At 37.8% G+C, this 26,555-nt stretch overlaps 1 protein-coding gene across 1 annotated transcript in view; it reads left to right on the plus strand.

The window, feature by feature from the left end:
• Positions 1–21,091, plus strand: part of WDR72 (WD repeat domain 72) — a 96,542-nt gene extending 75,451 nt beyond the window's left edge. Inside the window, exons 18-19 of the mRNA XM_054388007.1 lie at positions 15,654–15,752; positions 21,036–21,091. Coding sequence (XP_054243982.1) covers positions 15,654–15,752; positions 21,036–21,091 — 155 coding nt within the window. The remainder of the gene's footprint in view (positions 1–15,653; positions 15,753–21,035) is intronic.
• Positions 21,092–26,555: the final 5,464 nt, after the last annotated feature.

The following is a 26,555-nucleotide window of genomic DNA, read 5'->3' on the forward strand; positions in this document are numbered from 1 at the left end:
CTGAGGCAGCTAAAGGCATAGCTCCGCGGTTAACAGATGACCTCTCATTTTTACTATTCCCATTCTTTTGGATAGGTTGCTTTTCACCATATTTATATCTATATCTCTCTATATATATATTCAGTATCTTTTCAATAGTAACTCTGTCTCCACCTTCAGCTGCAGACAGATATCAACTGAAAATAGAACAAATTAGAAGAGCTGTAAATCAAAAAAAGCCGATAAATACAAAGACAGTTTTCTTGGAGACTATAACAGATTCTGGAAAGAAAAAAACAACTGGGACTACAAATAATTATTAAAATATTTTCTGATTACAAATGTGATACAGATCTAGGAACTCACTGGCCACCATTATTTCAGTCCTCAACAGAACTAAGAAGGACCCTGGCAAAATGTACAAAGAACCGATGATTTGAAGTTTTTGTTCCATGGAGGATAAATAGGAATCATAAATCTTATTGCCATAAGAAAAGTATTTTTGACATTTTAGAACACTAAACTTTGAAGGGAAAATTAGCCATAAGATCTTAACGAGCCATGATACAATATGGAAAATTGGAAACCATAAATGGCAGATTGATTCTTAAAGGGAGCTGTGTAGTTCAGCATTATTCCTCTGGAATGATTTCATCCTTTTTAAAAGAAGGAGCCAAAGGTCACATTGGTCTTGCCCTTGAAGCAGACAATATAAGATGTCAGCTTGTGCTTTCTGACACTGCATATGATGAATAACCTTGACATAGTAATAAACAAATAACCTATATTAATGTTTATAAGCACAGTGAAGTATTAATGCAATATATACTTCAACAATATATTGTGAACATATGGCTTTCATAGAAATACATTTCCTCCAATACTACTCTAATAAATTTATGGATTGTTAAATATTGCTGTAAAATACCTGTTCTTTAAGTAACAGAATGTACACGTCTGAAATATGTCCAACCATATACACATGAACTAAGAGAAGTACTTTAAACAAGGAAACAACAAATTAAAATTATGTGATAAACCTGAACATCCATACTTGTACTAGAGGTACTCAAATTGTTGTGAATAGTTTATCTTTAGTGTTTCAAAAGACTGTAGTCAGTTGTCTTGTGAGTGCAGTGCTGTCATAAATCAGTACTCAGTACAGTTGTCAGATACTCTCAGTATTTCCAGTAGCAGAGGAAAATAATCATATAGTGGTAAGATGTCAAGGTGTGCCCAGTGTTTGGTTGGAACAAGGTGTTTTCTTCAAGGCTGGGGAAGCTGGGAATCCAGCTGTTGTGGGGAGACTGATAACATGATGTAGTGTTTTTTTTAACAAATTCCTTAGTTTTAAGAACAGTCTTGCATTCTAGATAGCTGCCTTGATGTCACATTAAAGCTTTTGGTGGTGGTGGGTGTTTTTTTTTACTAAAAAATTTAAGAAAGCTATTGGATATTAACAAAATGTAGATTAACATTACAGACTAGTACTCGCCCCTGTGCAGAGTCTGAAGTATGGTTTGTATTATTCATAAGTAATATCTGTACCTTGCAGGTATTCTCTAATTTTATACATAATTTGTATTTGCTTTTAACCACAGGCCGTGCTTCTAACAAGTCTAGGTGAGCTGTAGAGAGAGTTCTCAGTATTCTGTCTGAATCTTTAGAGACATCTCTTTATATTCTTAAGTGTGAGCTAACCCCAGATCCAACTTCAACCTTTATTATTATGCAAGCTATCATTATCATGGTGCAGCAAATATTAGCAATAAGTGACAGTTTGAGAAACACCTTCTATCCTAACACTTGCAAAACACACCAAAGCAACATATCCCAATGTACTTCACAGAGTGAAAAAAGGCATTTGTCATTCTGCTCCTGCACATTATGAATGTTATATGTTCCATGAAAGGTACTTTGCAGGAGGTGTGTGTACAGAAGGCATCAAGGATGTGTTTCATAGTATAATAAAAATGTTTCAAATGTTCTGAAATTTATATTGGAGCAATGTGGAGAATGGCATACCACTGCTGGTGTTGAAAAAACAAAGACTGATAGTTAAAAGTGGAAAGCAACTGCACAATAATATTGCTGAGATTGAGAAGAAAACTGTATAGGAAACAGTGCAAAGCAGATTTATGAAAATGTTTTATCTTATTATCTTGAGAAACATTTAACTGCTCAGATACTGTTATGTCTTTACACATGTCAATCATTCTTATAATTCAGTAGGGTTAAGTGCTAGAACTGAATGAAGAATATGCAATCTTGATTCTTTACATTGAGCATTAAATGAAACTTCCTATGAAGCAACAAGTAAAGGAAAAAATATGAATATAGATCCAAAAGACTCAACAAAAAGTCTCAATGAAACTAACAATAAAAAAATCTGCCTCTTAGTGGGTGACATGGCAAGAATTAAAAATAAGGCAGCAAGGACAGTGAGTCCTGGCTATTCATTTGCACTCAATAGCTGTCTTCATGATCTAAACCAAACCAAGTGGTTGGACCTTCTAAACCATGTTTTCCCTTTCCTTCATGTCTGATGACAGAGTGGTTCTCTTGTAACAGAGCCAGAAGTGGCAGCTATAAAAGTGTCAAATGGATACAGATGTGTTTTATAGTAATACAATATGGTAGTACCTCTGTGATCTGAATGTTGTAAAGCTGAATTTAGCTTTTCATAATGATACAAGTATTTTAATCTGCTCTTTAGCCTTTCAGTTTTTCCTAGGAACAAAGAGTGTCTCTAACTGAATTGAAAAGCCTAGGTACTAAACCCCAAATCGATTTGCATCCTCTTGAAGCCCTGTAGGCCATATGCACTGTGAATATTCTTTCATATACTGCCACAAGAATTCTTGCAGTTCTGTAGCAATGTGAAAATGTGAGATGGAGCTTTCTTTGCAGACATAGGCTTTTCCTGTCCGGAAAAAAAAGATTTAGGCCATGGGAGCAGCTTATACCTAGAAGCTCAGCTGAATTAGTCACTTAGTTGTGATAAAGGGTGTGCAAAGACTGGGGTGCCTATGAGCTTCAGTGGGCTTTGCACATTTCATTAGCTATTGAATACTACTGAGCACAGCTGTGCAGTCTCAAATCATTGGGCTAACAAGGCTGAGACTTCATTTTGGAGATGAAGAGTTTATATGAGTTATTTTGGAAGAAAGTAGGCAGATTATATCCTGGTGAAAGTCAATTTCTCTTCTGAGCATAGATACGGAAAGTTGTCTTACTTCTGCAGTATTTGTTCTCATCTTTTTTATATACCCTTTAGAATTTCTGTGCTGCTTGCTTCATCTCAGCCACCTTGGCCAAACTCATGTTGTGGTAAATCAAGAGCAGCTTTTTATTGCTTTTTATAAAAGCATACCTAGTTAACACAGAGTTGAACTCAGTGCCCTGAGCAGAGGGTGAGCATTCAGTGATTTGTTTTACAAGAATGCTGTGGTCTCTGTTAATTATGCTGCAACCATTGCACTGCACTTTTGAAACGGCAGTCAGGGTCCTGCTGCACAGTTGTACCTCTTTTGTGCAGAAACCCTTTTGGCATTTCCACTTCACTCATCTAACAAGCTGGTGTGCAACCTTTGGTGATCTTCTGAACTTACAGTTTTGTTTCCTGAAACACTGAAATTGTCTTTATACTTTCATACCTAGAGAGAGATATACGACTGTCCCTAGATTCACCTCTGATTGTGCAGGCAAGCTGGTAGTTGAAAGCATGTAAGAACAGACAACAAATTATCCAGTAATAGAGAAGAATACCAGCAATACAATTTGGTGTACCTGCAGGAGACAAGGAGGACACTTCCATATGGAATTTCTTGTTGAGGACTGGGTCATCTCCCAGTGTATGCCTATCTTTTCTATGTGTGAACTAGAATATGAATGTGCACAGATAAGCAACACCCTGGAACAGGTAGATTTCAGAATACCTAAATACATTCCAGCTACCTTTGACTAGGTATATTGCAGAAAGCAATAACATTTTTGTTTTCAGAAATAACAGACTAATAATCAGATACCAAGGAAAAATCAAAATCTAGCCCGTGACTTGGCTACCATGGAAATAGAGCCAGTGAATGTAATGGGGTTTCACTAACCTTCATAATTTTCTGTGAACTCTTATGGTGTCTTGACTTTTTGAAAGTCACAGTGCTTATAGCAAAGGGATAACTTGGAAGTAGTAAATTTTAATAATACTGATAGAAACACAGAGAAATGATGTCTTTCTGGGCAATAAAGGATCAACACCCCAACAGGTTAACACCTTTAAAAAAAAAAAAAGTGTGTGTAAAGCAACCTAAATGAAACCTCATACCTGTGAAGACTTAAGTTTTCTGCTGCAAGGGGGAAGTACTGGAACTGCCAGCTTTTAAGTTTGGCAGCACTGAGCAGCATGTTCCTGTTACATGTGGCCAACCCTACTTAAGCAAAATGCAGTGGATTTGAAATTTTAAAAAATCCTCTCACTTCTTCATCTAAATTCTTTGTTTCACACTCTGATGTATCACTTGAATGCACCCAAGAGAGCGTGGAAGAGCTCACATTTCCTTGCTTCTTCACCTTCCTGTGGTGCTTAACTCCAGTAAGACTATGGTCTTGTACCATGTTTCACCTACGAAGAGCAGATCATCTGTGTTTTTTGGAACCATGCTTTTTAGCTCCTCACACATGATTTTGCACAGCCTCTGAACCACAGAGACCTCCTTAGATGTCAGTCTTTTTGAAAGTGCCCTTCCCTTTCTGCCTTACATTCAGGCTCTTTTCTCCACTTACAGATACATCTTTCCAATGACATGAAGAATGAGGTTGAGTGTGGGTGGAGTGAGGGTTCAATATTATACAGCGTCCATCTTTTGCCCTTTAAGTACTTCACACTCCTTGCTTATCCACTCATTTGAAGGAGAGCTACATTCCTTTTCTACAGATATATCCTGTGGTGCTTAAAGGGGAGAGTCTGTTTCTCAAACCTGTGTCTGTTTTGTGGTAACTGAAACAGATGGTCCACGTTCATTACCGGTGTAATTATGTATCATCCATCAGTTCAACAATGCACCTCACACGTATCCACAAATACTGCTTATTAATTCACAAAAGAGAAAAATCCAGATTGTGTTCTCAATTGCATCAGAGGAGTAGCTGCCTTAAAAATAATCCAGATTCATGGTTCTGCAACACAGCCCAGAGTAACTTTCCATACATACAAAATCTATTTCCAGCTATGCAAAAATGGACAGCAAGTTCTACTAGCTGGTGTTTGGGAAAAAATACAAAAGAATACAAATTTGTCAGGTGCTAGTTTGTTGCCCTAAATATGGTTCACTACAAATCTTAACCATGTAACTGGAAATCATTAATTAAATCCTGTGCAGCCAGAAATCATGCATAATGTAACACAGCTACTGCAAACAGTTCACTCCTTATCATTTAAATTTCCTTCTTGCTCTTACAGACATGAGGAGCCTGTATTTGAAGTAGTCCCTGATGAGATTTTGATTTTACATCCTTGGAGGATGTCCTTGTGCATATTTATAGAACAAAGTAGAAGAAGGATTACGTTTGTGGATTTTTGCTTTTATGGAATATATTGTAATCATTTAAAAAATACATACCTTGGTGCAGTAAGACCACATCTGCACACCACCAAAATCTTTTGACTGTATGGAAAATAAGTAGCCTAATGCTCTAAGCCTTTAAGTAATAATGCTGTGATGGGGACATGTGTATGAGATAGCCACTTTTAAATGGAACATGCAATTCCATCTGCAAAACAGGATTTCCATATCTTCTATCAATTTTTATGAAGAGGATTTAGTAATCAGCCCATTCTGTAGGGCAGTGTTGTTTCTATAGTAGGGCCATGTTAAGGGTGAGAACAGCTAGGTTACTACCTTGGCACCACTGATATTCAAAAAGGCCATTTGTTTAAAGGATAGGGACCAAGGCAGAAGGAAATGGACTTCACAAATTAAAAACTGCACAGGAGTTTCACTGGAAACCATCTACAGTACTATCCAATTAATCCATTACTCTTAGGAGAGGAATCCCTGTATATCCAGGTACAATCCTTGCCAAATATCTGGACACAATCATAGGCTTTTAGGATTACAAGTAACATAATAAAGGATAATGATCAAAAATTAAGCACACCAATCCAGAATGCTTGGGTTAACTGGGCCTGCCATGTGCGTGCACTATAAGGCAGCAGTCTGTTAGGTTTAAAGTGAGATTAAGGAGTTGTGTAACCTGCAATTATGCTGTTTTTCATTAAAAAAAAATAAGATGATTTGGCTCAGTAGGACCCTTCCTTATATTTACCTCTGTTTAATTGGATTGGGAACTGCTTAAACATCTTTGAGTTGGAGCTTATAAGAAGATGATCCCAGCTGTTTTTCGAAGCTTAAGACAGCAGGCAGACAACATGATCATGTCAAGACTCATTCTAAAGCCTTAATCCTACTTTTTCATCAACTAGCACTACAGCTGAGTCTTTAACCTCCTAAGTACTAAATGTGCTTTGGATCTTTCACAATACATTTGCTGTCAAATGTTATTGTCTAATAATGTTAATTTTTGTTTTCTTTCTGGGAAGGACTTTAAAAAATAAGTCTATCTGAATTTGTAGAGCTGTGGTGTAAGCCTGTGTTTTTTGTCCTTTTAAAAATACTATTTATAAGCTTGCGCCTATTGAAGTCTGTTGTTCTCTATGGAGATGAACAATTGTGTTGACCTGTACTTCACCGTGTTAAAACGTAAACCCCAGTACCTGGGTGACTATTTTTCATTGTACATGTATTACTAGATTGAATATAGTTTTATCTTCTACAGGAAAGAAACGGTAACAGCTTTATTTTTATTCGGGTCTTATTGCAAGGAACCGTTAGCATGAACAACCCAAAATTTCCAGATTTTCCAAGTCAAAACTTGCTAACCAGAGCGTTATTTAGTTTGATAATCCTGGAGTTGTATAAAGATTAAACATACTAGTGAGTTTTTCCTGCATCTGTTAATAGCACCCACACAATGCAATAATCTTCTCTCTTCAGCTTTTATTCTTTTTTCTTCTTTTATTTTCTCTTCATTTTTCCCCTTCCCTTCCCCTTCCCCTTCCCCTTCCCTTTTTTATTTTCTTTTTAATTTCATCCCTTTTATTTATCTCTTTTTTTTTCCTTTGCTTTTTCTTTTTAATTTTTTTTTTTTACTTTCTTTTTTTCTTATTCTTTTCTGTTGGATAGTGCTCCGATTTGTCCTAGTGACACAGGGCTGCCAGCGGGAAAGCAAGCATAGTTAATGCTCAGCTGCTCAAACCAGTCAAGCAAGCTAGCAAGTCCCAGCTGTGCTACTTGATGTTTTTTGATTGCACCTAGTCCTCAATCTGTGAACTGTTTTCTGGACTTAGATTCATCAAGCTCTGCTGCTTTAAAAACTCATGCAGGCAGGCATCCTAGGATATGCCATTATAAGCTGCTGCCAGGGGATCTTCTAGGAGATAAATGGAATCTGTGTGAAGTAAATTAGTGTGAACCAGTCAATCTGTGTGTCAGCCTTGAGCCACATCCATGGGTAACTAGCTTGCTGACTGAAAAGTCCACTGCTTTTGCCAATCAGAGGTCTCAGCCACCAGGAAGCGGTCCTATACAACATTAGTTTCTTGGAATAATGCCTGTTTCACCAGCTAGTGAAACTCTTCAGTATACAGCACTCTGCTGTCTGAGTTTACTTATTGCTTACAATTGAACTGAAAATCTTTTAAAGTCAGATAATATTTTAACAGTAGGGAGCATCACAGAAATGTCTTGGAAATAAGTACTTCCACTTTCATACAGCAGCCTTTCAGCAGAATCATGCTGTGCTGCAGTTGGCTTTACCTTCCTATCAGTAATACATCTTCAAGATCATAATGCAAAATAATAACAATAATCTGGCCAGAAGAGGTTAATAAAGAGGCTCTGTGTATATTTTTTTCCCATGGATTAAGCTATTTGGACAGCTTTGATCGAGAGATGGGAAGAGTATGCAATCTGTAACATTCACATTATGCACAGGGCTGTGTCACTGCCATAACTGTGCTGCACACTTCAGTTTCATTTTGGTTTTAAAAGCAAATGGAGGCATTCTGCAGCCAGAATGCCTCTGTAGAAATGGACTGAACCTGAAAATCCCCTGATTAACGATTTTAGATTTGAATGCCAAATCAATCTACTGTTGTGAAGATAATGTCAATACTGTCAATAATGCGATTTTCAAATCACAGTGTTTCTTTTTTTGTTGTCGCTTTTGTGGAAGCCACTTGCATGGATGGGCAGTCACTGCTGCAGTATGTACTCTCCCACACCATTCATTAATGTGCAGAAGCCAGAGGGAATTTTGCTATGTATTTTTAGAAAATTATGCAGATGAGGAGATGCTGTATAATTTAAAGAAACTAATTATCTAGTAACTACCAAAGTTGAAATTTGGTCTTTACTGAGTCCCATAAAAACTGGTTTTCTATTTCTTCCCAGCTGGCAGTTGAAAAATAACAGTGAGAGAAAGAGAAATAATGTTGATCAAATGCGATCAAATAACCATGGTGGGTTATTATTCACTTCCACACATTTAGGGAAATCAGAGGAAAAAAAAAAAAAAAACCCAAACAATTGGGCCTTCTATCCAGAGAGGGCATCAAGAAGAAAAGGCAGTGTATAATGATAGAATAATTACTTGAAGACAGTTTGGGGTTACATTTTCCTTTTTTCAAATCCTCCTAAGTTTTACAGAAGCACATGCTTCAGAGCTGTGCAGTAAACATTGTGGGAGATTTTATGGGAAAGTATTTTATTTCTTGCAGCAGAACCCACTGAGACAAATTTAACTAGTTAGGTGGTTTATTATATATACTCCACAGAATACATGGACAGATTCTGGTATAAATCACAACTAAGATCAAGACAACTGCCTTAAAATTGAGTGAATGTTTCATTGCACTAATGAAACAAAAATAGAATGTCCTTTGAGAGCATAATTTGTTACATGGCATTATATTTTAGTTGAGAGAAGTAGAGATGTCCCTCTGGGTGAATAAAACTTCAAGGTATATTGGGAAAAGAATCACTGAACATTTCTGGTTTCCTGTCTGGAATAATGCAGTCCTCATAGAAATGGGGAGGGGGGAAAACAGGCTTTCAGGAGTGTGTTTTAATTTTGAAATATATAAAAACCTTAGAAGACATTTCACATTTGCAGAAGATAAAATTTCATTTAGTTGCAGTTCACTTAGTGAGTGGAATGAGAATGATTTGCATGGGACTTCACGGAGTGCACCAGCAAGCTCAGACTTCCTGCTGGGTTTGTACTTCTGCAAACTGAGCTCTGTGATGTAGAGTTAGGTCCTACTTCTGCATTCAAGGTGATGGATTTAAATTGCTGTAGCCTCCAGTTTGACTTGTTCCATACTGGTTTATTTCAAGGACAGTTCCAATTTCCATATGCTGCAGCATTCACTTTAGAGCAATAATGTGTTTCTCCAGGTTAATTTCTTAATCTCTCTTTTTAAAATTAAAATGTAATGAAAACTGTGCCAGTGTGATATTTAATCATCAGAAGATAACAGCCAGCCATTCTCAATTAAATGACAACTCCATACATCAAGGCAGGTTTTTCTAAATGACACTAAAAATTATGAAACGACCAGCAACTGATGTTTTCTATCAGTGAGATGAATTAGTGGTTTTTATGGCCTGAGAAATGGTCTGGAAAAAAAATAGGGTTCAATTCAATAAGGATGAGAGCAAGGATCTAGACTGAGGAAGGATTAATCTTCTGCAAAGAGACAGGATGGGGAAGAAATAACAAGGTAACAGCTTCTCAGGAAAGAATCTGGATCACAGGCTGAGCATGAGCAAAGAGTGCTTGTGCTGTGGCAACAAAGGCAAACACCACACCAGGCTCTGTGAAGGGGAGTAGCACAGGTAGAACCTGTTAAGTAATTTTTGTGTTGTACTGGCACTGGTGTCATCAAGGGCATGTCCCCAGCCTGTCTAATTCCGTGTGCTAGCACACAGCTCAGTGCAGAGTGCTGCCACTGGAATGGCAGGATGGGTGCTCCAGACTCGCTGCTGTAATTTCATTTTCTACTTTTTCTAGGTGATTGTGGTGAGTGCTGCTGATATTTCTCTTGCCATATTATGAATGTTTTCTTCATTTCTTACAATATTGGTGTGTTCCCCAGGGGTCAGTACTGGGCTCAGTCTTGTTCAACATCGATTACCTGGAGGAAGGGATGGAGGGTACCCTCAGCAAGCTTGCTGATGATACAAAACTCAGAGCAGTGGCTGACACACTTGAAGGCTGTGCCACCATCCAGTGTGACCAGGACAGGATGGAGAGTTGAGCAGAGGGGAAACTCATGAAGTTCAACAAGGGCAAGTGTAGAGTCCTGCACCTGGGGAGGAATAACCTCATGCACCATACAGGTTAGGAGTTGTTCTACTGGAAAGCAGTTTTTTGCGGAGAAGGACCTGGGAGTACTAGTGGACAACTTCACCATGAGCCAACAATGTGCCCTCATAGCCAAGAAGGTCAATGGTATCATGGGGTGCATCAAGAAGAGTGTGACCAGCAGGCGGAGTGATGTTCTCCTCCTGTTCTGCTCTAGTCCTCGAGGCCACGTCTGGTGTACTGTGTCCAGTTCTCAGCTCCCCAGTTCAAGAGAGACAGGCAGCTCCTGGAGAGAGTCCATCAGAGGGTTACAAAAATGATAAAGGGGCTGGAGCATCTCTGCTACAAGGAAAAGCTGAGACACCTGGTGCTGTTTAGCAAGCAAAAGATTGACAGGAATTTCTCAATTCTTACTACTCTCTAAAGGGCAGGTGTCAAGAAGATGGGGACAGTCTCTTTTCAGTGGTGCCCAGTGATAGGACAAATTGCAACGCAGGAGGTTCCATCTGACTGTGAGGAAAAAAATTGTTGTGAGGGTGATGGAGCACTGGAACAGGCTGCCCAGGGAGATTGCAGTGTAAATTTCTCTGGAGACATTTAAAATCTGCCAGGACACAATCCTGTGCAATCTGCTCTAAGCAAACTTGCTTTAAGTAGGGAGTTGGACAGGATGATCCTCAGAGGTCCCTTCCAACCTCCATCATTCTGTGTTTCTGTGAAATAACTGTATCCTTTTAGGCTGGCATCAAAATATGTGGGAAAAGCTAAGTAGGATAGTAATCCTCAGCCTAAAAAAGAGGTGGCTGCAAGAGGATAAATCAAAGGACTGGTCAGTCACAAGCATTATAGGAAGATTGTGCAGGACTCTACATATGCCTTTTCTCCTACAAGAACAAGTTTTGCATTTATCTAATAGGCACATCGGAAAACAAACATGTGGTAGGTACCTATGGAATTTGCCATGGTAAGGCAAGATAGGGAGTAAGATACTACTGCTGTGGAAATTCTACATGTTTAAAGGGAAAATGGAGAAGTTTGTGGAGCAGAAATCTACTGTGAGTTATTAAATGTAAAAGAAAAGAAATGCTGCGGAATTCCCTGAGTTTCAAATTGAAGTTGAGGAGAAATTGCTGTTGAAGTATTACTATATGGTTGTTGGACCATTGATAATATTTGCTCTCAGCAAGTACAGCTGTTCTTACACTTTTTATGGTATCTGCAAAATGTGCTTTTAAAAATAGTACTCAAAGCATTTATTACCCAGCTCTCCATCAAGCTCCTTAGGTGTAATACAGTGCCTGTGGATCCCATACATCCCAGCAGTGGCATTGCAGCATGATTGGTTTACCCATTTATGACATTTTTTTTTTAAATACCAGCACTTTGTTAGCTTTTACAGCTTCTTTTCGTGCAATTTTATTTAGATTCAAGTTGCTTCTGTTTTATATTGAACCTTAAATATATTTATCACCTGAAAAATACTTTTTATTGCCCTGTCTGCTTGCTTTGAATGAGAAGTTCTCATTTGCTGCACAGGCAGATGGTTTTTAAGTTATTCCTTCACCTTTTCAATAACAAAGGCATCTTCTCAGAAAACACAAACTGCTTTATTCACCTGTGTTATGCAAACTTTTATTTCCAGTGTCTGCTCTCTGAAAATTGGTATGCAGATTACTTAGACCTTAGTGTGTGTTATTTCCAGAGAGGAACAGGACTTTTTAGAATTTAAACAGAACATGTAGAAATAAATGCCAGTGCTGAGTTGTAGTTGTGATTAGGGATTAGTGTATGTTCAGAGAGAAGAGCTTCTCATTTAACAGTTCATTCACACAAAGGCTGTTCTTTCATAGGCTGAGCACCAACGAGTTTGCTATCTTGTTTTGGAAATCATTTGGGTTTATTTTGTAGAATTTGAACTATTTTGAAACTATGTACCTAAATGTTTCATTGAATATTATGACCTTATGACATTGTTTTACTATTCTGCACTTTATGCTTATTTTTAATAGGTTTCAATAATGTAAGAGAATGGTTATCAAATCAGTAAACAACTCTTTAAGAGCTTATTAAGATGTATCAGGAAAAAAAACGCTGCAGTTCTTAGGACTGATCCCACACAATAAAGATGAATGTCATTTTTACATGCTAAATTCAAGGTAATTTGCCTCAATGAAATCTACCCTTCTACCCTACTTCCATGCTAACAAAGGTAATTTCTACTATCCATGTAATAATTGAAATTGCGCTGAATAGAAAGAAAATATCACTGGAGTTATTAGATCAAGTTGCTTCTTTTTCTCTGACTTGTAGATTTGGAACTCATTTATACTCCAGATATTTACATCACTTTGGCTATACAAATGATCTTTCAAATGGAAGGAAAAGTAATTTTAAGGTCCATTTAAGCCCAAAGTAGGACAGAGTATCCTCAGAATGAATAAAGATCACACTCTTTATGTTTAAATAACTTTAAATCCCATCAGCATCCTACATGTCAGCAGTTCAGAACAGTATTTTCCCTGTTAACACTTCAGCATGAAATCCTATTCTCCTAAGGGAAAATGCAGTAACCTGGGTGTGCAGATTTTTTTTTTTTAATGTTTTTTTTCTTGATTACATAATGCCATTTTTTTACTTTCACTCTTTATTTGGGCCAGGCTGTTCTTTCCTTATTTTTAACTTTTCAGTTCCCTTTGTTCTTTTATGATATTTTTAAGGAACTTTCCTCTTGAAGTTGAGTATATAACATGTGATGCTTTAAAAAAGAAAGACCTGAAGGTCTCTGCCTGGGTTCCATTCTTGCTCACTGCATACACTCATTATGTAACTTCGTAACCTGAAGTATTGTGAAGTTTATTTGCCTGAGTTTTGTCTCAAGAGATATGTGTACTCCTGAGCAAGTGACAAGGCTAAGACACACATCCCTCACTTGCACTGCTGATCCAATCCTCACTTGTCCCAGCCTGTCTCCTGGTTTTCTGAAATATGTATTTTTCTCCTTTCACTTTTTCCTGCTGAACCTCATTACCTGGCAGCTCTTTTTTACACAAGCTGTCTAGAGATCTCTCTCTCCATGCCTGTGAAAACCCTTTCCATCTATGCTTTCCACTGCCTTTAAGCTGCTCCTAAATACTTCTTGCCACCAACTATTAGTGTTTCATCATTGATTTTTGCCATTTGTCAGCCATGCTCTGCCTCTCATCCCTTTTGTCTCATTTTTGTCTTTCTTGGCTTTCAGGGACCTCATCCTCTCCCAAATATCCCTGAACCTTTGCTGTCTCTACTGAAGAATATCACTTGGAGGTTCTGCTTTGTCCAATGATCCTGCTGGTCTGTTTTGGTTTCTTTCTTGTTCACTTCACACTTTCTTTCTGATGTATCTCATCTACGTATGGATTTACTTCTGGTTTTCTTATCATGTTATGAGTTACTTCTCAGATGAATCTGGTACCTTCCCTAAAAACACTGCTTAGCTCTACTTTGTTGTAAAATCCAGCAGGTCGGTTTAAATTCTCTTGCTTATGCTGATGTGATCTGGGACAGTAGAGGAGCACTTGAACAGGTTTGGCCTAGCCCCACTCAACAGTAATTACAGCACAGACTTCAGTCAAGGGCAGTACCTGCAGTCTCCTATGGGACTGGTGCTTCCTGCTGTGAAAGCATCTCCCTTCATTGTCTCACTATGAGAATTCCTCACTGGATAAAAACATGCCAGTCATTTTAAAATGCTAATTCTGAAATTCTGGTCACTGCTTTATTTTTCAGAAAGAGAAGCTCTCATGATTTTTCTCCTCCTCTGCAGAGGCACAGCCATACTTTTTTTTTTTCTTCCTTTTATCATGGTACACTCTGTTGGAAATTTTCCTGTTGCTGTGCTTCTGAGTAGTTCTGACTTCTGAATTCATGCAGATGTAATGACTCTTATCAGTCAGCAGTGGAGCTGGCTATTTAATAGCAATAACTACTTGAGAAAATTTCTAATAAATTTGGCACAAAACAATTTTTTTTAAAAACCAAGCATGCATGTTGCTATTTTACAGTTTTTCTTTCTTTGAAGTAGGAGTTCTGGCCTTCAGTTAGTGTATTTGAAAATAATTTAAATTTTGCAAACATCAGAGAAAAGCACAGATGTCTTTGAAGAGCTTTCTTCCTGCACGTACCATCATGTTTTCACGTGTGAGCAAGAACGTTTGTTACTGCAAATTGTTCTTGAGTGTCAGCTCACCTCACGCAGGTCATGTGGCAGAGACATGAAGTAGGACTTCTCTTCCAGTGCATAAACTGACCACTGATACAAGCGTACTGGCTTACTGTAAGCTTAGAAATGTAACCAGTGTTCCCACTTTACGGCGCAGGAGTTTGTATGCTGCTTAGTGGCTATCCAAGGTAGATAGTTAAGCAAAAATTTCTGGCTTTTTATTTTTAGGTGAAACGCACAGATTTTTTTTCTTTATTACTGAAATAATAATAAAGAAACCCAGATCACTTCCAACAGGCTCTGTGTAGGTGCAGGAGCTGAGAATGCTGGAACCTTTTGGCGACCTGGGATCAATAGCTGCAAACCGATGGAAAGTGCAGAGCACTGAAGTGGAATATGTGTCTTTTGAGATCTTCCTGTCTGGATACTGCCCTGAAGCCATGTAGATTCACTTATAATTTTGGAAATTTTAAATAGTTGTTTAAATGAAGTAATCTTTCAGCAAATGCTCATTTTGTTTAAAAAAAATCTAAAGTTGTAAGGCAACTTGTTTCTTGTTTTGAAAACAGGACAAAACTACACTGCAGAAATCAAGTTTGGTAATCTCTGAACTGCACCACAGTCTGGTTTTTACTGCACTTTGGAATTATCACTGCTTTTATTACATGTCCTAATTTGTTACAGACAACATATTTTCATTTTAAAACAAACACCATTTCTCTCCCTGGTGAATGATTCCAGTAATTACAAAACCACCTAATTGATCTTTTAGATTGTTTACTGGCTTCTTTGCTGAAACAGACAAGCATTTTTTATGGCTTGTAAATTATTTTATTATTTTAGGATTCTATAAGCAAAATCTGTTTTTTGTTTTATTTTCTTACTTCAAAGGGTTCACATTTAAGCCGACTTAAATGTGGATCAGACTTCTCCCTGGATAAATTCTTGTCCGTAAATTTTTTCATGTGTGGTATGGTTGCATGTCAGTACTTTTAGTTGTTTGTGTTTGTTTTTGAATACATTACATTTCTTTATTTTTTTATTGTTCCAGTCAGTGTGCTGAAGCATGACAACAGCTCAAACTCGGCAAACTTCCAAGATGTGGAGGACGTGCCTGACAGATGTGTCTTGGAAGAGTCTGAGAGTCCAGGTGAGAGGCACTTAAAGACAGCCACCAAGTACCAAGTGATAAATCTGACACAGCTTTTGGGTCTGTATAAAAAAGCACATTGTAATACTGTTTCCTTTTTAGCAGCTGCAATGTCAAATTAATGGTCACCTCCAGGGGTCACAGTGTGGAGCTGTTATCCTTTCCTCTTTCATCAAGAATTCGGATCTTAGAAAGGATAAAGGCTTTATAACCAAAAAGAAAGCTGACATTACTAGTTCATTATAATTAGTTTTGGGCTACACTGCTTACTTAATGTATGGACAATGCCTGATCCTTTGAAGGTAGCATGAAATTATGAAAAATTAGAAGGACTCAGTATATACGACAGTTGAATGTAGCAGCAGACATTCAAACACTGTATCTCTGAAGGAAAGCAAATTAGTGGCGTGAAATAGCTTGATTCTTTTCTTTAAATCAGCTCACAATCATTATTTCATTTTAATGGCTCTTAACATTGATTCAGCTAAATACAGGAACATCCATAAAGTGCATCCTATTTGGCGACTAAAAGATTTATCTTCATATCGTTTCATTATCTTTCTCGTTATGGAACATTTACAAAATTTATTAAATGAATTCCAAAGGGAAACAATTAAATACAAAGTGTATCGAGTCACAGCCGATTAAAGACATTCTATGTGACTGCATACTAAGATCTTTTAAGGAAACTGAGCTCTACCCACAGAGACCATGTATGTAACCTGCATACAGTCCTCATTACTGAAAGAGTTAAATACCTTTCTTCACTTGGTATTTTCCTTCCCTGCTTTATCTGGTCTCCGTGTACCCTCTTGCATCTTTGTGTGCTGATCCGTGTATCATATTTTTGATTCATCGTCTCTGTGGCCTGTCAGCTTAGTTAAGAGATTTCCAAATCTTGCAGCCTTTGCTGACAGGGGGCAGCTGCCAACAGTCCCCTGATCCTTCCCCAAGGAACGCTGCTGAGATTTAATTTTCAGTCAAAGGGTGCAGTCTGAAATCCATGTCAGGTCCCCTAAGTCATCTCAGAACCCAGATAGGACCCATGTCTGGGGGATTATATTTCAGCACTCTCCACTCCTCCAAGATTCCTTGGGAGTTCAACTGCTGTCATATACCTGATTTGAACTACACTCCCTTTTCATCTTTTCCACAGAAGTGAACAGCAGTGTATGTTAGAATAATTGAAACCAATGAATTGTAAATCTGTATTCATTTCAAAGCCACACAGGCTTGGACTCAATGCTGTACAGTAGAAACCAGCATGAGATTTAAAAAGAGATTCCTAATCTCCTCAGGAAGGAGCCAAGTTTGATTCCTTATTGCACCTATAATCTGTGGTGCATGGCACTTCCTTCAGAAACTGCCTATAGTCCCTTCATCAATGATTATGGGCAAAAATGCAGGATGTCCAAGTTCTGATCTCTTCTGAAGTAAGGAGGAATTAAAACAAGGTGGCACTAAAGTGTTCTGGTGAGAATTAATATACCCTAAAGTAACATCGGTTTTCACCTTCAATTATTTCTGTGTGGCAAAACATACACATTTGGATTGGAACTTTAATATCCAATTCTGCATTCTCCATGTCTATAGGAAGTAATGGAAGAAATGAAAGCCTGTCAGGAGGTGAATATTGACTGGCAAAAATACAAAAATACATGTTGATAAAGCATCTAAACTTAAAAACTGAGTTCCATTCGGTCCATCTGACATCATTAAACTAGTAATAAACAATGAATTACTCTGGCTTTTGTTTCTGTCCATTCCTGCATTTTAAGACATCTTGTCTTATAGGTCTGAAAACCTCAAGAGATTTCACTACTGGTCTCACTGCTTTCCACTGAGAATTTGTGGCTTGGTTGTCATGGAGACATCGTATTTCTCCAAGAATTGCTCATATTGATCCGTGGACAGGCGTAAATGGCCAAGCGAATGTGAGGAGTAAAGGGGGTTGGGCAGTACTATAAAATGACCAGGGGTTATGGGTCGGAAATAAGCTCATAGCAAACACTTAGGTAAAGAGAAAGAAACAGTTTCATTTTGTTTCAGGATTTCGTTTTTGCACTTTATGCCATTGTCTTCTTTCACTATAGACTGAAAGAAACTTGTTAGTCACTTGTCATGTCAGATCTTTGGTGCTTGTCCTGACACAGCTGTCAGCCTTCCAGCTCTGTGCAGTTCAGGGACACACAACAAAGAGCTAGGAACATGAATTATTTATTGCTCCTTGTGTGGATGAAATTCTGTGATAAGAAATTAAGACACTTCTGCCAGAAGTGCTTGTTTGAAAGGAAAGATTTGGTAACACTATACATTTACTTAAAACTTACCACTTACGTTTAGTAGCAAACATTGAAGCACTAATATGACATTCAGCTGGCTATGATTTTTGCCAGTATTTCTCAGGTGCTTTAGCTTCAAATCATATCTTGAAATGTGAGAGTGCATCAGAGGTCAGCATTTGCTTTAGTGAAACCTGTGACTTTAGAATCCCTCTCACACATACTGAAAGTTTGGGCAAACTTAGGAACTTAATTTCTAAGTTTTTATTAAAAAGTCTATCTATGTGTTTTGCAGGGACTCTTGTGCTTCACTGACAGTGTGTTGTCATATGTGCAAAAGTGATGTTAGGCAATATTTGGTTTATTTTCTCTTCTGATGAGGAAAGGGGGGAAATATGACAGTATACCTGCAAGGAAATCCAACTGTTCCTAGGGAACAGTTCTTTATTTTATTGAAAAGAAAGGGTTCTTTATTACAACTTCTGCCAGAACCAGGAAGGCTAGAGAGCAGCTGTCAACAGACATATCTGTGCATTGTGTTTTCTAATGGTGAGAGGTGCAGTCTCTAACCTTGACATTAGAATGAGAGTTATTCTTAGAGTGATCTTAATTTTCTAAAATCACATATAGCTTACTCTGCTTATTTTACTTTCACATTTTCTGTGTGTCTGCACGTGTCCTCACTGCTCTGGATTTGGACCTCCAGCAATTGTAGAAAAAGGCATACACTCAGATGAATAGCAGGAATCCATTTGACTACCCAAGACACCAATCTGAGATTTACCTGTGATTTCATGTGTTCAATGTGTGATCTAAACTACTCTCAGATAGGTAATGAAACCCCTCAACCTGCACTTTTCTCTTGGATAATTCACAGTAAACACTTTTCAGTTGTGATGGACACAGGTAAATACCAGACTGCAGTTTCTTGTCTAAGTGAAATGGATTTTAGTTGCTCCCTTCATGTGCCTACAAGCTGCCATTATCTGTGATAGTGGCTCATGTCTATTTTAGCCCCCACACAGAGGAGATACTGGGCTTCTCTCTCAGATACCTAATAGTAGGTTTATCACTGCCATTTTCCCCACATGCTGAGGACTACTTCTGTTTGACATGCAAAGCCTTGGCTTTTCAAACTTGTCTCTTCTCTGGCATTGAACATAATAATCAGATAAGAACTACAACAGGTTCTTGTATAACTTGAGTTTTAATCGTATCAAACCCTTATAAAGAATTCACTATCCCTGAGTGAGTTTTCTAATATAAATAAATATTCCTAACAGCATTTTCCATTTTATCAGACAAATATTCCACATTTAGGGAAAATGAGAAAGAGGCTGAAACTGAGTGAACATGAATGTACAAGTTAAACTTCTAGGTCTGACCTACTCACTGAAGTTCTCTTGTACAAACAGTGGTGGAAAATTCACACCTCCAGAGGGCAGATCATCTTGTCAAGGGAAGTGCTTGAGATGGGTTTTAAAGGGATTGAAAATTTTGTCAGTCTCTGAATTTTGTCAGTCAAAATGCAAGAGGATTGTAGCAGGACTTGACACAACCTGAGGTTTTTTAGCTTTCATATGTGGTGCAGTTCCACTGAGGAGGATTCTGCAAGTATAGCTCTTAAGAGAAAAAGGAATAGATTTGAGCTGAAGTCAAAAGAAACAAGAAAGGCACAGATGATTCTTGCTTCCTATTTCCCTCAACAGAGATGTTGCAGTAGACTAGACAATAGACTATTACTTCACTTGGTAATAGAGGGAAATTGAGCTTCCCTAATGGAAGATTGAGTCAGAAGCTGTAGACAGATTAGAGAGTGTTTTCTGTCTTTTGGATGAACACCATGTAAATGATAAGAACTCTATATGTTTATGGCCTTCAGTAGCCAGACAGTCTCTGCCTGAGTCAGCTGGTCCTTTCTGCAGCTCATGCTCTTTCCCATCCCTTCCTTCCAAAAACATCGACCTGGTTCAGGAACTGAGTGCTGGAGGTTGTTGATGGTGATGCATGAAGCAGGAAGAAGATGCAATGCAGGGGCAGCCTGCTGATGACAGGCATTGATAGCCCACACTGCTCAGTGGCTGCGTGTAGCATGTTAGTGCCTAAGAATTGTTCCAGAAAGAGTTCTTGGAGAGTCCAGTGTAAGCACAGATGAATCCAGAAGAATTTCACTGGAATAGTTGTAGTGTAATACCCAGTCAGTATTCTGGGTTACTAGTATCATGACTTATAGGTTTTGTTTTGTTGTTTGTGGGGGTTTTTTTAATAGTAAATCAAACTGTAAAAGCTGAAGACTACATAGTAGGTATCAAGACAATGTGTACCTCTTTGTGTCTGTGACAGAAAAATGGTAGAGAATATGATAAATTTACAAGATACCCTAAAAGTGGGAAGTACTGTCATGCTTTCTAGATGTTCATGTACTTACGAAATGTGTTGTATCTGTTTAAGCAATGTTTCTAATACAAGTAATATTTAAAATTCGGGTTGTAAATACTGCCATACATGAAGGTAAAAATGAGCTTTTCAGTGGAATTCTGGTAAGCCATGACAGAATGAAAATACAATGCTTTATTAGTATAACTTCCTGTTACCTTTGTTTACAGATATCAAAGGATTGTTTCTCCTGAAAGAAAATACATATCATTTGAAAATTATATTTGCAGAGGAAACATAAGCAGTCTTTTAATTTAAAGCAGAAATTACCATTTTTGCTGATCCACTGGAATGTTTTTTTTCTTAAACAGAAAGGAAGAAGAAGCAGAAACCTGCTCAGGAGGAAAATTTTGCAGAACAGCATACATACTCTTGAGCTGTTTTGGGTTTCATACTGCATCTTGTAGTATAGCAATCTTCTGGATGTTGGTGGTGAAAGATTGCATCCATTACAAAAATTACAAAGTTTACTACTGTATAAAAAGATTGAAAAATAACTTATTTTTAAAAAACAAAATCTGAAACTGTGAAATCATTAAACCAGATGAATTAATTTATTTTCCAGATGACGTGAAGCCACATCCTTGGATATCTAAGGTGTGCTCCTGTAAGGTGTGTTAGAAGACCCTGCTTAGCTGAAAAAATTAGAAGATGCACAAGAACAGGCAAGAACTAGGACATAAAAGGTGCAGACTTGAAACAGCTTGATGTATTTATTATTGTGTACCTTTAGCAACTCATTTCCAGAAGAAATAGCTTCATCTGAAGATCTGCCTCCTCTTGCTGATTTTGTTGGCTTCAATTGACATTTCCATCACTAATACATTTATTCAATTAAATTTACATAGCATTCATATAGAAGATATAAACTCTTTATTTTGAGGCGGTTTTCACTAGTTGATGTAGTGATCCCAAATCATCGAACTTTGGCCATAAAACATTTGCATTCATTTAATATGCTTTTACATGCATCAGTTTAAAAATCTTTCTCTCACTCCTTGTTTCTGACTTTTATTACCAGTAACACTTTTAACACTGAGCAAAAACAAATGCGTTTGAAATAATTAGAAAATGTGTTTGCATTTAAAGGAAAAATGCACATCTTTAATTAAACAGGAAATATTTAGTAACAACTAAAAACACTGAATGTTCTGTATGCAGGAGATCATGGGAAATTGATTATAAATCTGGTCATGTCTTGAATGCAAATTTTCCTTTTCTATAAATACTGCCATCACCATGATCTGTGGAAATGTTGTACCAATATGAAGGTGGAGAAGCCCACTGGAGTCCTCTTCTGAAATTACATACTTCACTGGATTTCTATTTACACTTACTGGGAAAAAAACAGTTATACATTTTTGGCTTCTTTTTATTTTTTAATAAATCTCATTATGTTTGGAGAATATTTGCAGCTTGTTAGACTCATTTATCACCTAACATTCTGGGTGATTTATGCTTGTTTGACAAATAATGGCCACCCAGAGCAGTAAGCTCACTCTCTGTATTACCAGCAGTCAGAGTGATAATGAAGTCAAAGGGACCTGAGGATGTGCTTTTCTGTATCTGTATCTTATGGTGGGAGTTGTGGTCTGATGTTATCCTTTCCAGTTGTCACGTCAGCCATAAGCTGCCTGAACTAGGAGAGTGAAGTGTTCTTCAGTATGGAAAGATTCTCTTGTCAATGAAGCTTTCTTTCTCATAGGGAAATGTCATGGCTACAGGAGTGACAAAACAAGATTTCTCTTGCCACATTATGGTTTGAACGTGGTTAAACATGAAAGAGACCTGAAAACTTCTTCCTTCCACTTTTTTATATCCCACGATTCCATATCTCTAACTGCAGTGTATGACACCAAGGTCTTCAGAAACAGGGTAGAAGGGCCTCCTGAGAAGGACTATTGCTGTTCTTATTCAACTAAAGAATGTGCCATTAAAACAGGCTGCAACCTAGAGAAGATATTTATGTTATTTTTCTGTAATTATAAATATCATGCAGGGAAAAAAAAAAAGGACTCTTTTTAACAGAAAAGTCACTGGTTTTTACAGATTTGGTATTTTTAAGAAACGACTTCTTCTTAGCAGGCATTTTCCTACGTAAAACATCTTTTTTGTTTGTATAAGCTTGTATTGGAATTATGATGACTAAATGATCTGGATGTTGAGTGTCATGGCTTCGTTATTTCACTGACTATGTTGGAGGTTTGGAATACTTAGTTGATTTATTTCTACTTGCAGAACTCAACTGAGAGCAGAATACATCTTCAGCTGACACATGTCATAGTTTTAGGGAGCAGACAGAAGTTCTTTTACCCCTCCCCAAAGGAGTAAAAGAAAATGCTCCAGAGAGGATTGGAAAGAATTGGAAATTGAAATGGAAGTACCATTCACAACCATATACAACAGTACAAAAATATACAAAATACACCAATTCATATTTAGCCTCAGCCCAGTTCTCTCCAGTCTGGGCTTTATCAAGATCTCACTGGGCCAGAAGCTTCCAAAACCTTCCCCTGCAATCAGGCCTCAGTGCTCCCTAACAGGACTAACTGCTCTCCCGCCCCCAGACCTCCTTACCCAGGCCCAAATGGTGCAGTAAAAATTAGCTCTGCCAAGGCTGAAGCCAGGCCACAAACCTCCCCCCCAAGAGATAAGGTCTGGCTGGGAGCAGAGAAAGGGAGGAAAGCAAAGAAACTGACTATGCAGCCAGTTTATATAGCGGAGGGAGATGGAGGCTGATGGGAATAAAATAACAAACAATTACATTTTCCGGTGTCCACCTCCTGGCACCTCTCTGATACTTGGAGGACTTCTCTTCTGTATGGCTCTTAAACCTGTAACAACATGTGTCTTAACCTTTGTGGTTAAATCAGAGCTGCAGTCACCAAGAAGAAAAAAGTGAAATTGCAAATGTAACTACAAGAAGTTAGTTTCTCTCTACAGGGATCTTGCAGACAGTAAAACAGCAAAGAGAGGGTGAACCTTGCTATCTCCTTTGCCGCACATCCTTGTCACCAGTCACCTCTAGTTTGCTGCAGTAGTGTTCCATTGGCATTGAAAAGTCTTATTTTCCTTCACAACAAACATTTCTGCTTTGCATCAGCACCAGCAGCTGCTTACTTGGGCCAGCTCTGTTCTTAGTGCCAGAGTAACAAATCTCCTTAAAGCTATTTCTACTTGATATTTTAAAAACTGACGTGTTTGAAGAGGTCTCAAAGCTCAAGGAATTGGCACTGTCTGTAACACCAGTACTGCTGTAAGCAGCAATTACATTTGTGCAACACAATATTTGATTGCTTGTCTTTAATTCTGCAAAGCAGTGCACATCAGCAGCCTGCCAATACAGACAGCCCTTTGGAATGGTTTGTGCAGTGGTGATTGGTGTTTGGCACATGCTTGTGCGTGCTTTGTGCTAATTATAATTACAGTATTAGTAAAGTAAGGCAGGAACTTTTTTTATTAGGTACATTTCTTTCCCAGTAAAACAAATGTACTTACCACGTGTTCTGAATGTCTTTGAAACAACCAACTTTGCAGTATATGCTCAAGATGAACTCTTGCTTAGAACAATCCTTTTGCATCAGTGCCAATTTTAGAGCTATATACAAAAACACATATTAACCTTCTGAAAGTGTTTCTTGTAAGCCATAACTGAAGAAGCATTTCTATACTAAAGCAGTCTGATGTGCCACTGTATTCATGCTTATGGAGATGGATTGTACAACAAAGTTGCAAGGCAATTAAGAATATATTTCTGTTATGTTACGCTGAAGGAATTCTGCCAAAATAGATAATATGCTAATATTTTAGAGTAGTTTTCTAAACTTTAGATATGGATTCAGAAATTAATGAATGCCAGAACTGCTTAAGGAGAAAGATCTGTTTGGGTTTTTTGATCCATAAGTTCCAGAGTCCAATAAAGTGGATGGTTCAAGTTGTGGCTTCATAGTCAGGGTAATTTCTCCCCACTCCAGCAATAAACTTCTATGTCTCCTCACTTCTGTTTGTATTAGGGCTTGTATGACCAGGCCACATCAAGGCAAATACTGGCCTCAGTGGAAAAAACAGAGGTGGAACAAGCAAGCCAGGGTAGGAACAAGGCAGATATTATGGAAGTGTAGGACAACCTGCACATGCATCAGTGTTATCTCAGCATAGAATTGGAGTTTTGGAATGCTCTATGTGGGGGTCTTTCTTGAAAATAGATTTTCAGCTTCTTTACAATATGTGCATAACTAATTTTATTATTAAAAAGAAATGTAGGAAGTTACTGTTCCTATAGTATATGTCCAAACCAAAACTCATTGACATCCCTGATTTGAGGAATTTCGACTTTTCCAAATGATTCATACTTGCTAAATGGTCAATGACCTATATTCCTGCCTGGAAACATCCCTAAACTTTGAACTGTTTATTTTTGGCTGCAAATCCAAACATATTTTGAAATCTCTGGTGCTATTTACATATTTTAAATGTAATCATTAAAGTCAGCTGTGTCCATTTTGGGGTTGTATTTTGCGGAGCAAAGCTCCTTCCCCATCCAGTGAATGATGTTCTGAAGGCAAATTGCCATGGAACTTTAAATACGTGTATGAGATTTGGGGTTTCTTTAGAAAAAGAGACATTTGAAAAGAATTGCTGTGCAACACAGCTACAAGCTCCAAACGACACCAGAAACGTAGCAAGAAAAATCATATTGCAAGGCTGGCTGAGCTGAAGTGGTAAAAATTCAGAAAAGAATGAGACAGGTGCAGTAAGCAGCATTACTTCCCTCCAGGCTTTTGCTCCTTTTAAAAGAGAATTTTCTCTGAAGGCAGACCAGGGCAGTGAGCTCCAGCACAAACCTCAAAGTCATTGTGCCAGCACTGAATATTATTGCATACATGTTCCTGATGGAGTATCTGTGAAGACCAAGTCCTGCTTCTTGCAGTGGATATTTCTGCTAAATTTTGCAGGCCATTTGCATGAAGAAAGGATTCAGAGGAATTTCCAGGACTGGTCTTGCCCTTTTTTCTTCCTCATTGGGTATGGAAGCAAACTGCATACTTTAGTCAGAAAAGCTCTGAGATTTTGAGTTGGGTTGCAATTTGAATTTACAGATCCCTAAAGTGAAAATTGATCAATCTTATTTTTGAAGAAGTAATACTGAACTTAGATACAACATCAAATTCGCACGGTAACCAGGGATTGTCTTATTTGGGACCATGGGAAGTTTGTTTCTTGAATGACACCTGCTGGAAAGTCTAAAGTGTGTCTGAGAGCTGTGCTGCAGGACAGAGGCATGTCACACAAAGACTACATTCCTTGTCTTCCAATGAATCCGAGGGTCCTGGATGTCATGTGATGGGTAAGTACAAATACGACTCTCATGGGGAAGCAGTGCAAGCTGCTAAAATATCTTAACCATAATAAAGCTTAAAAAACATCTGCAGAATTTTTTTTCTTAGAGTAGACTGTACATTTGGTAAAATTGTTCTTTCATGTATTTCTAGAAACATAAGCTTGAGAAGACAGAGTTGTAAAGCCTGAATTTACATTGTGTCTTGCAAAAAGGGATAAAAACTGTTATTTCCTCCTCTAGCAATAGTCTCAATAAGATAGTTGTGAAAAATAGCATCACTGGAAGAAGCAGTATATATCATTTCCTGAAGTGCATTGCACCCTTCATTTTACAGCAGCTGGGAGATTGTCTCTTTTATTTTTTGTTTATTTGTTTGGTTTGTGTTTTGGGGTTTTGTTGTTGTTGTTGGGGGGGTTTTGTTTGTTTTGGTTTGCAAGCATTTCAAATCTTAATACTCAGTGGAAAACCATTAACAATATCCAGCACAGGAAAATAATAATGTTCTCCTTAAATTTTATCTAAGTAATGTGTGCATTTCTTGATAATAAGGACTTGGAGAAGTTGTACTCTGAATAATTATTAATTTTCCACATAATTTCAGGGTAATAAAAGATTCTATTCATTTTCAGAACTTTATTTTCTGTAATCACACTGACAAACAGATGTACAGCTCTGCCCACTAAATGCAGCATACATATTTTTGTTGTTTGGTTTATAGTCTTCCTGCCATGTAGATGGCAGCAG

Source organism: Indicator indicator, chromosome 16 (assembly GCF_027791375.1).
Source record: "Indicator indicator isolate 239-I01 chromosome 16, UM_Iind_1.1, whole genome shotgun sequence".
NCBI lineage: Eukaryota > Metazoa > Chordata > Aves > Piciformes > Indicatoridae > Indicator > Indicator indicator.